Genomic DNA, 12,158 nt, shown 5'->3' on the forward strand with positions numbered 1-12,158 from the left:
CAATAATTCCTGAAGGTAGAGGCTATTATTTTACTCTTTCAAGCACTGCACCTCCTTTTTTTCCACCACCCATTTAGGGCAAGAAATAGAGTAAGAGGAGTGTGGACCACTACAGTTAGTACAGTGTGGTTCTATTTTACACTCATAAGTGTCATGCCCATACAATGAACAAGTTAAAGAACCACAAAATGATGTTTCTTGGTAACAGAACCATTGGCACTGGAAACATATGAGAAGGGTTGGGAATGGCTTTAGCTTACAGTTCAGATAACCTGCTTTGACTGTGACAGGAGGACATGGTGATGATCAACATCAGAACATTAGTAGGCACCATCTTTGTGATGGGAAATTTGGTGCACTGCAGAAATGGCTGGCAAAACCAGCAATGATCTCTGACCCAGGAATGTTCTTCAAATCCTCTCAACTATAACTCCTTTGGAAGAATTCAAAGTTGCATGGGAAGTAGCCTCAATGGATATATCCCCAATGGCCTTTGATTTCAAGAGGAGTTTGGTATGTTGTGGTGAAGATATTTACACCAGAGGGCAACAACTTTACTGAATTAGAGAGCCAGCTATCTCCCCTAATCCATTTTGAATAGAAAAGGGGCCATCTACCGTAAGAATTTCTTGGATAAGTAATACATAATTAGAAACCAAGGTACAGAATCTGACTGTGATGATGACTGTACAGCAGAATCGCCCATGTGCGTCTTTTTCAGATAATCTGATTTTTCAATTTTTTTCATTTTATTTTATTTTCATAAATGGGGTTATCCATAATGAAGATGCTACATTTCAGTACCCACTAACCCCACCCACCATGGAGCCCTACAAGAGAATGCACTGCAATGCCACACAAGGACACTGCAGCAACACCAGGATTTCTTGAGCACCATACCTGAACTCCAGCACCAGATACAATGTCCACAACACCTGTTGAGAATGTCCAACACTGGTACTCGATTGACATTAGCCTGAGCAGATCAGCTGATTGATCCTGGGGGGCTGGGAGGAACACTAAGGCTGCCCATCTACAGGAATTCAAAGCCAAAGTAGCATGTTGGAGTTGGACCCCACAACCTCTCTCTTCTCCTCCCCTTCACGGATTGCCATGCACTGCAAACATACAGGTGGATGTTTAAATCTCAGAGGAAATAAACTGAAAGTACAGAACCTTCTATGGGAGGTCCCCTCACCACACTCAGGAAGTACAGAACCTTCTCTGGGAGATCCCCTCACCACACACAGGAAGTACAGAACCTTCTCTGGGAGGTCCCCTCACCATACACAGGATGTACAGAACCTTCTCTTGGAGGTCCCCTCACCACACACAGAAAGTACAGAACCTTCTCTGGGAGGTCCCCTCACCACACACAGAAAGTACAGAACCTTCTCTGGGAGGTCCCCTCACATTACACAGGATGTACAGAACCTTCTCTGGGAGGTCCCCTCACAATACACAGGAATCCACATCAAGGGGAAGGTACCCTTAAACCAATTACTTAAAAACATGATACTGAAAGATATCACTTTAATTTACACACATTTCAAACTGTAGTAAACAGCATAATGTATCATGTTAACACTTCTAAAACTCTGATAAGAATTACCTAAATGTACATAATGAAAGCTACTTACAATATTCATTGTATCAGGTTGTATCTTATCCTTTTGAGTATCCCATTCATTAGCCACAGCCAAAGCAAGAGATTCATTAGGCACCTGAAAAACTCTTCCCAATGGTGTTTTTAATTTTTTCTGATCCAAGTTGACTTCATATTTGCCTAAATAATTATAAAAAAAAAAACAGATAAAATCTTTTACATATAATCTATTTTCCTACATAATTAAATAAAGCTTAGTAATTTAAATTAATGTTTATTTACATTTTAAATAAATTATGATTTCAAACACCAAATTTATCAGCTCTGAAAAAAATATAGCTTTTCCCTTAAGAATAATCATTGTCCTGGGTAACTTTATCCACTAATCACAGGTCACTAGGTAAATTTCTTTATCCACTAATCTCTAGTCACTGGATAACTTCCTTTATCCACTAATCTCAAGTCATTGGATAACTTCCTTTATCCATTAATCTCAAGTCATTGGATAACATCCTTTATTCATTAATCACTGGATAACTTCCTCCATCCATTAATCACTATCACTGGGTAACTTCCTTTATCCACTAATCACTATCACTGGGTAACTTCCTTTATTCACTAATCACTGGATAACTCTCTATTCACTAATAACTAGTCACTGGATAACTTCCTTATCCACTAATCTCAAGTCATTAGATAACTTCCTTTATCCATTAATCACTAATCATTGGATAACCTCCTTTATCCATCAATCACTAGTTATTGGATAACTTCCTTTATCCATTAATCACTATCACTGAGTAACCTCCTTTATCCACTAATCACTAGTGACTGGATAACTTCCTTTACCGACTAATCACTAGTCACTGGGTAATTTCCTTTATCCACCAATCACTATCACTGGGAAACTTCCTTTATCCACTAATCTCAAGTCATTGATAACTTTTTATACACTAATCTCAAGTCATTGATAACTTCTTTATCCATTAATCACTAGTCAGTGGATAACTTCCTTTATCCACTAATCTCAAGATACTGGATAACTTCCTTGTCCATTAATCACTATCACTGAGTAACCTCCTTTATCAACTAATCACTATTGACTGGATAACTTCCTTTACCGACTAATCACTAGTCACTGGGTAATTTCCTTTATCCACTAATCACTATCACTGGGAAACTTCCTTTATCCACTAATCACTATCACTGGGAAACTTCCTTTATCCACTAATCTCAAGTCATTGGATAACTTCCTTTATCCATTAATCACTATCACTGGATAACTTCCTTTATCCACTAATCACCATCCCTGGATAACTTCCTTTATCCACTAATCACCATCCCTGGATAACTTCCTTTATCCACTAATTACTAGTCATGGTTGTAAATAATATAGCATTAAACATCAGTAGGGAGGACATGAAAGGTGGGTATGGAAAATGTGGTTGTAGTTTATGATTCTATAGACAAATAAGGTTGAAAGCTATAACGATAACACTTTTTGTGAGTAACATCTATTTTATAATAAATAATTTATGTGAAATTCCATGCTTCTTGGAGGGACAGTAAATAAAATAGAAAAGAGGGAAGACCTAGAGAGAAAATGTCACAACTTTCATCATACAAGGGAAGATGAAGGATTTATTTAAATATTTACTTAAGAATGTAAAACATACACAATACTATGATTTAATTTATTAGCTATGTTTTGATGCTAGAATGTAAAACATACACAATACTATGATTTGATTTATTAGCTATGTTTTGATGCTAGAATGTAAAACATACAAAATACTAAGATTTGATTTATTAGCTATGTTTTGATGCTAGAATGTAAAAACATACACAATACTACATTTGATTTATTAGCTATGTTTTGATGCTAGAATGTAAAACATACACAATACTAAGATTTGATTTATTAGCTATGTTTTGATGCTAGAATGTAAAACATACACAATACTACAATTTGATTTATTAGCTATGTTTTGATGCTAGAATGTAAAACATACACAATACTACGATTTGATTTATTAGCTATGTTTTGATGCTAGAATGTAAAACATACACAATACTAAGATTTGATTTATTAGCTATGTTTTGATGCTGGAATGTAAAACATACACAATACTAAGATTTGATTTATTAGCTATGTTTTGATGCTAGAATGTAAAACATACACAATACTACGATTTGATTTATTAGCTATGTTTTGATGCCAGAATGTAAAACATACACAATACTACGATTTGATTTATTAGCTATGTTTTGATGCCAGATTTATTCACATAGTTAACGCAAGTGAATTTTTATTGCCATATTGAAGAACCATGATATGAGCACTTTAACCTACCAGTAGCAAGAGGGTTAAAAATCTGAAATGTTTATAAATTTGATAAACTATAAAAATGACTTTAACTGTGCATTAGACACAATATCAGATGTAGACAAACACAAACCTGAACGATAAGAAATAAGGTGATCATTCAGCTTAATGAGAGATAAAACTTAAATAATGCATTAGCACAGTTTCAGTTTCATGATCTGTCAGTTTATTTCTTTATTCCATTTGTTTATTAAAAACTTAAACATTAAAAAAGTAAATTCTGTAATCTACAGAAAAACACTAGTGTTTAATTATTAGCTTGCTGTAATAACTTTTCAATCATAAAATATTCTGGCATTTAGCAACAGCACACCATACATAAACATTTAATTATATATAACTACAATGTGTATTTCATATGCAATGACAACCAATATATATATATATATATTATACAGCAATATGAGTCCCAAATATCTTTACAAATTGATAACAAACTTACCATTTATTTGGGAAATTGTTTACAAATTGATAACAAACTTACCGCTTATTTGGGAAATTGTTTACAAATTGATAACAAACTTACCGCTTATTTGGGAAATTGTTTACAAATTGATAACAAACTTACCGCTTATTTGGGAAATTGACACACCTTTATAAAACCGTTTTGGTAGAGCTGGAAAATGAGACATACATAAAAACATACATAATTAACGTACATAAAAACATAATATTTAAAGTAGTTAGAGAAAATAGTAAAGTAATTCTTAAGCAAAAAACAAAACTCAGATCTAAGTAGTGAGCACAACTACAAGGTATTTAAATAACTATGCATAATCCAGAAAAATTGTTATGCCTAACAATCATGAAATGTGTTAAAAATAAGAAACTCAGAAAGCTAGTTACTAAAAACTCACCCAATATACACTAATATACATTCTCTAAGTGTTTTACACCTTCAGCAGTCACTATCTGAAATGTTTTTCACAATTAAAATAAACAAATGCAGCTAACTGAATTATAAGTACATGTTAATGTATACTTAAGTCAATGTGAACTTATGTGGAGTAGTCCCAAACTTTCTAAATAAGGTTTAACAGTTAATGTATACTTAATGTTAATGTATACTTAAGTCACGTAACTTATGTGGAGTAGTCCGAAACTTTCTAAATAAGGTTTAACATATTTCATGGGTTTAAACTGATTTCAAAAAAACAACTTTCTCTTCTCTGAAACTTTGTTTTCAAACTCTGAAATTCCTTTCTTTAGGCATCAATTTGAAGTTTATAAATACATTCACTTTCAACTATTTTAACATGTAACAAAAGGAAATTAATTTGTGAAGCATTTACATAAAACAAAAGTCACTGTCTCAAAGATTTCAGTATTTTTCAAAGTTCTTCCAACTAATACAGAAAACAAAAAGAGCACACTTGCTACATTACCTGATGAAGAACCACATCTTGGATTCTTTACACATGTAACCCTCACATTTTAACCTTATTTATCACCTTCCCTTCCTCCAGAAGAAGTTACTTATCTCTTACAGAGTAGATGTATTCATGTTTTATTCTTGCTCACTGTGAGATTTGTTAGTTTTATTACTCAGTCATCATTCCTTCTCCCTCTGTCTAAATCTTTATTTAGTTCAGTACTTGTGTCCATCTATCAAAACAAATATTTAACATTCAATGTTCCAGATGAATATCATGTTAAACTGTCACATCAGTGAGGTCCTTCCAATTAAAGAAACTTATCAACAGTGATATCTTTACACAGCATCTCAGAGCTTTCACCAAATGTACGTGTGTTATAAGCAGGTCTCCAAATCATTAAAATAGACAATGGATTAGAAATTCACCACAGCACACATCCGATAACCTTGACAATGGATTACAATGCACCAAAGCACACATCTGGATAACCTTGACAATGGATTACAAATGCACCACAGCACACATCTGTATAACCTTGACAATGGATTACAAATGCACCACATCACACATCCGGATAACCTTGACAATGGATTACAAATGCACCAAAGCACACATCTGGATAACCTTGACAATGGATTACAAATGCACCACAGCACACATCTGTATAACCTTGACAATGGATTACAAATGCACCACATCACACATCCGGATAACCTTGACAATGGATTACAAATGCACCACATCACACATCCGGATAACCTTGAAAATGGATTACAAATGCACCACATCACACATCTGGATAACCTTGAAAATGGATTACAAATGCACCACAGCACACATCTGGATAACCTTGACAATGGATTACAAATGCACCAAAGCACACATCTGGATAACCTTGACAATGGATTACAAATGCACCAAAGCACACATCTGGATAAACTTGCTGATAACATTAACCCAATCATCACCATCTCAAATTCTTATCACTTTAAGAAGAAGAAACTTTCTTATTAATAATTTGTACAGAATGTTATCAAGTTAAATTCAAAACACACACTGATATAAAGATCAGAAATGTAACCAAGTAAAACAGCTCCTTCCTAAAACCATGATGAAAATAATCAGATTTAAGAATCTCTGATTACATAATCCAACATCTTTCAGAACACAGCACCAGGAGGGTATGGGGTACTAAGGCAGGCCAAACAGAATATTTAAGAATCTCTGATTACATAATCCAACATCTTTCAGGACATAGCACCAGCCCTTTCCAAGTGGGAAAGGAGGGTATGGGAAACTGTGGCAGGCCAAACAGAATATAAAATAGCTACTATAATCTTGCCCAGTATTTGAAGGGGATCAGATAAAGTTTTGAGTGGCTAAAGCTTCTCCAAGATCTAGTGTAATGCCCCTTTCTCACAACAATACTTTTATACATCCATGATCTCTCTCAGCAATATCTTTTAAAAAGCATGAACCATATAGGTTGTTTTCATTTTATAAACAATAGGAGTCCAGCAGGGTTAAAAATATATCTATTAATAATAAAGGGTTTCAAATTAAAATTCTTCCAAAGTTTAGGTTATATGATGTAACTGAAATCTTCTCTTATCCTATGTTCTTCTCAACAATAAAGACTCTCCTATTAGAATCTTTAAAGGTCTAATATCATCTAGTGGTTCTTGCAGCTGTCAACCAATACCAATCAAGTTAAAATTTTAAGACCAATCCTTTACAAGACTTAAAATTCTAATTTTAAGTGAAATTTCTAAAAATTAGACAAATATTAATGCATAGAATCTTGCAAATACATTCTAAGTTAATTTATTCAACTTTTAATGTCTTTACAATAAATACCAATGTGTTTAACAATCATGTCCATTTATCTACTAGCATAACAATATTTTGTTACTCTTGTATAAAAACATGTACTGAAAGTGTGAACATTTTGTAACACTTGTGCACGTATCTCTGTTGAGTGGAAACACTTTTCACTATTGCATAAGTATGTTTACTAAGAATTGAACATTTTTACTATTTCATAGGTATTTCTACTGATAATTGAACATTTTTTACTATTGCATAGGCATATTTACCGAGTGTAAACATTTTTTTTACTATTGCATATTTATGTCTACCGAGAGTGTGAACATTTTTTACTATTTCATAGGCATGTCTACCGAGTGTGAACATTTTTTACTATTGCATAGGCATGTCTACAGAGTGTGAACATTTTTTACTATTGCATAGGCATGTCTACCGAGTGTGAACATTTTTTACTATTGCATAGATATGTCTGCCGAAAGTGTGAACATTTTTTCTATTGCATAGGTATGTCTACCAAGAGTTTAACATTTTTTACTATTGCATAGGCATGTCTACCAAGTGTGAACATTTTTCACTATTGCATAGGCATGTCTACCAAGAGTGTGAACATTTTTTACTATTGCATATATGTCCACTAAGAGTGTGAAAAATTTTCATTATTGCATATGAATGTCTACTGAGAGTTGAACATTTTTTACTATTGCATATGTATGTCTACTGAGAGTTGAACATTTTTTACTATTGCATAGGCATGTCTACTGAATGTGAACATTTTTTACTATTGCATAGGTATGTCTACCGAGTGTGAACATTTTTCACTATTGCATAGGTATGTCTACCAAGAGTTGAACATTTTTTACTATTTCATAGGCATGTCTACCGAGTGTGAACATTTTTTACTATTGCATAGGCATGTCTAAAGAGTGTGAACATTTTTTACTATTGCATAGGCATGTCTACCGAGTGTGAACATTTTTTACTATTGCATAGGTATGTCTACCGAGTGTGAACATTTTTTCTATTGCATAGGTATGTCTACCAAGAGTTTAACATTTTTTACTATTGCATAGGCATGTCTACTGAGTGTGAACATTTTTCACTATTGCACAGGCATGTCTACCGAGTGTGAACATGTTTTACTATTGCATAGGCATGTCTACCGAGTGTGAACATTTTTTACTATTGCACAGGCATGTCTACCAAGTGTGAACATTTTTTACTATTGCATAGGTATGTCTACCAAGTGTGAACATTTTTTACTATTGCATATGTATGTCTACTGAGAGTTGAACATTTTTTACTATTGCATATGTACGTCTACTGAGAGTTGAACATTTTTTACTATTGCATAGGCATGTCTAAAGAGTGTGAACATTTTTTACTATTGCATAGGTATGTCTAAAGAGTGTGAACATTTTTTACTATTGCATAGGTATGTCTACCGAGTGTGAACATTTTTTCTATTGCATAGGTATGTCTACCAAGAGTTTAACATTTTTTACTATTGCATAGGCATGTCTACCGAGTTTGAACATTTTTTACTATTGCATATGTACGTCTACTGAGAGTTGAACATTTTTTACTATTGCATAGGTATGTCTACCGAGAGTTGAACATTTTTTACTATTACATTTATATGTCTACCGAAAGTGTGTGAACATTTTTACTATTGCATAGGCATGTCGACCGAGTGTGAACATTTTTTTACTCTTGCATAGGCATGTCTACTGAGTGTGAACATTTTTTACTATTGCATAGGTATGTCTACTGAGTGTGAACATTTTTTACTCTTGCATAGGCATGTCTACTGAGTGTGAACATTTTTTTACTCTTGCATAGGCATGTCTACCAAGAGTTGAACATTTTCACTATTGCATAGGCACATCTACTAAGTGTTCACATTTTTTACTACTGCATACACGTCTACTTAGAGTGTGAACATGTTTTTACTCTTGCATACATGTCTACTAAAAAGACCTTTGCCCTTCTTGAGTTACACAAAATAAATAAATGAAGGAATCATTAACAAATTACTCAAATTAGCTGATGATATTAAGGTCTTGAGTGTTGGCTGAAGAATTTAAAACATTGGGTGAGTTGGGCAAACAAATGGTACACATGTTTTAATTATAATAAATGGTAGACAGGTTTAAAGTATAACAAATTGTAAACAGGTTGTAATTATAATAAATGGTAGACAGGTTTTAATTATAATAAATGCAAGATAATGCATATGTTGTTATAAATATAATTTTGATGGGAATGACCATAATGGTGTTATGAAAGAAAAGATTTTGGTGTTATGATTGATCAGTCTCTTAACCCATCTAAGCAATATGTTGTTGCTTGTAGCAGGGAAAATGTGATTTTCGGTTATATCCACAGACATGTTGAATATGAGTCTAAAGAGGTTAGAATTTCATTTTATATGTCATTTTTTATACCTTATTTGGAGTATTATGTTCATTGAAAATTGAAAAGCTCCTTATGTTACAAAGAGCATTGAAATGTTGAAAAGATAAAAGGGAATCTGATTGCATTGTTTAAGATTATTAGTGAATTAATAGTGTTGATGTATTATCTTTTTTCGTACTTAATATTAAATAACAGTGATAATGGTTGGACTAGGGGACACAAATACATTTTGGTGGGGTAGTCATTTTCAATTAAAACTTTTAATTTTCTAATATCGTCATTGACCTTCTTAATGGCTTTAGATGTAGGAAGGAAATTTAAATTTTACAGAAGGCTTGAAAATTATTTGAATTGAAAAATACCTGACTTTGATTTGTTATTTTTAAAGCTTAATTTCACGTACCTTTTTAAAAAAACTAGTCTATTTTAAATTAGTTTAGGTATAATATATGGAGTTTTAAAAACATTTTATTCTCAGCATTTTTTTACAAATATCATCATCAGAAACGTATCTGTTTTTTTAAACAAATAACAATAAATAAATCCAAAACATAAGATATTTTCTTTCTTAACCATTTTAGTTTACTTGAACATTACTTTTAACACGTTACCATTGCATAATTCATACGTATTAAAAAAGCTGATACGGAACTATTATTATCAAATTAAATACTGGATTCACTGAAGAAACAAAATTTATGAACTCTCCCAAACTGCAATTTCTAAAGCTGAAAAAAGGCTAACATTCACTTGGCCACTGAAAATTGAAAACCTGGAAGTATAAATAAAATTAAAAAATAAAATACAAAATTACAAATTCACCTGGTATAAATCGCCGTGCCTCTTTAAAATGAATAAGCAACTGATTTTCAAATAAGCGCGCATGTTTTATGTTACCCCATCCAGCAACAGCCCGAAAAGTATATCTTAAACCTACTCCTACCATTCTATTCTTATTACAGGAAATAACTAACACCAAATTTTAACGACTGAAAATGTTTAGGTAATAGATATGGTTTATTTTAATATAACTTTACTTCGTAAACCTCTGCTATCACTAACGAAAAACAGTGTCGTCATAGTTCATAAAGGAAAAACTGGTGCTTTTATTCGTTTAACAAACGTCGACTTTGTAAAAGTTGGAATATGTCTAGTGAATACAAATTTAACAATAAATGAATAAAATCCATAAAATGTAACTTTGTCATATGTATATGTATAATAATTACATTTTCAAAACATATCCGCACTTTCGGTCTTATATTACACAACAAGAGTGGCAGTCAAACCTCGTTATTCGATCAGTTAACAGCAGCAGAAAAGTCACAGTCAGAGGCATTGGTTTTATAGTAACTTATGTCTAATTATTAGTTTAAAAGTAAAGATATCTTTGTACAGATAGTTTCTTGTATAACTCTGAAAAATTTGCTCGAATGTTTCTGAAACAAAGAAACAATTTATATTCTCAAGACGGCTAGTATGAGTGTTTGCTTATAACAAAGCCACATCGGACTGATGTAGATTGAGTCCAGCCAGAGGAATCGAACCACTGATTTTAGCGTTGTAAACCCATAGACTTACCGCTGTACCAGTGGGCGATAGTATGAGATAGTACTTTAATTAAAATAAAGCATAGAACAACGTTGTTCTGTACTTTATTTTAATTAAAGTATTAATATTCATACCAGCCGTCTTGAGAATACATTTTTACTTAAGCCCGGCATGGCCAGGTGGGTTAAGGCGTTTGACTCGTAATCTGAGGGTCACGGGTTCGAATCCCGGTCGCACCAAACATTCTAAAAGCAGATAAAGGTAATGCTATAGTCATAATGAACACGAATGAATACATCCAAAAATTAAGAACATTCTATCAGACACGAACAAATTTAAACAATACACACAAATCCAACAAATACACACGAGACGCAACTAAACACATTACTACTAAAAATGAAAAAAAGCCGACACAATTTTACAAACACTTTATTCCTACCTACGTAAAACCGACTCACGCACACCACAAATATACGGCATCCCCAAACCTCATAAACCAGATTATCCATTACGACCAATAATGTCCACACATGAATCGTTTAATTACAATCTTGGTAAATACATAGCATGGGCATTCCCCAAATATGTAACATCAGCCAGCTCATTCATCAAAGACTCTTTTAATTTCAAGTCTAATCTAAATCAACTTAATCATAAAGCCTTAATGGCTAGTTTCGATATTATATCCCTCTTTACAGAAGTCCCAACCGCTGAAGCCTGCAAGATAGCCTTAGAACTCTATATCCAAGACCCTAACCCATCAATAGACATTACCAGTAACCAATTAGCAACCCTCATAGAATTCACCATGATAAAGACAAACTTCATGTTCAACAACCAAAACTATATATACAAACAAATGGCCTAAGCATGGGCAACCCAGAATCACCAGTTCTAGCCAATATTTTTATGACACAAGTTGAAACACAAGCAATTAGCACAGCATTACATCCACCACTATACTGGTACAGATATGTAGATGACACGGTTGCGG

General features: G+C 33.1%; 1 protein-coding gene across 1 annotated transcript in view; it reads right to left on the reverse strand.

Moving 5' to 3' along the window:
- Positions 1 to 10,712, reverse strand: part of LOC143226958 (ATP synthase mitochondrial F1 complex assembly factor 2-like) — a 35,814-nt gene extending 25,102 nt beyond the window's left edge. The window contains exons 1-3 of the mRNA XM_076458513.1: positions 10,433 to 10,712; positions 4,561 to 4,608; positions 1,545 to 1,786 (exon numbers count right to left, since the gene is read on the reverse strand). Of these exons, the coding sequence (XP_076314628.1) occupies positions 1,545 to 1,786; positions 4,561 to 4,608; positions 10,433 to 10,556 (414 nt within the window). The 5' untranslated portion in view covers positions 10,557 to 10,712. The remainder of the gene's footprint in view (positions 1 to 1,544; positions 1,787 to 4,560; positions 4,609 to 10,432) is intronic.
- Between the last annotated feature and the right edge of the window lie 1,446 nt (positions 10,713 to 12,158).

Source organism: Tachypleus tridentatus, chromosome 9, assembly GCF_004210375.1.
Source record: "Tachypleus tridentatus isolate NWPU-2018 chromosome 9, ASM421037v1, whole genome shotgun sequence".
NCBI classification, from domain to species: Eukaryota; Metazoa; Arthropoda; class Merostomata; order Xiphosura; family Limulidae; genus Tachypleus; species Tachypleus tridentatus.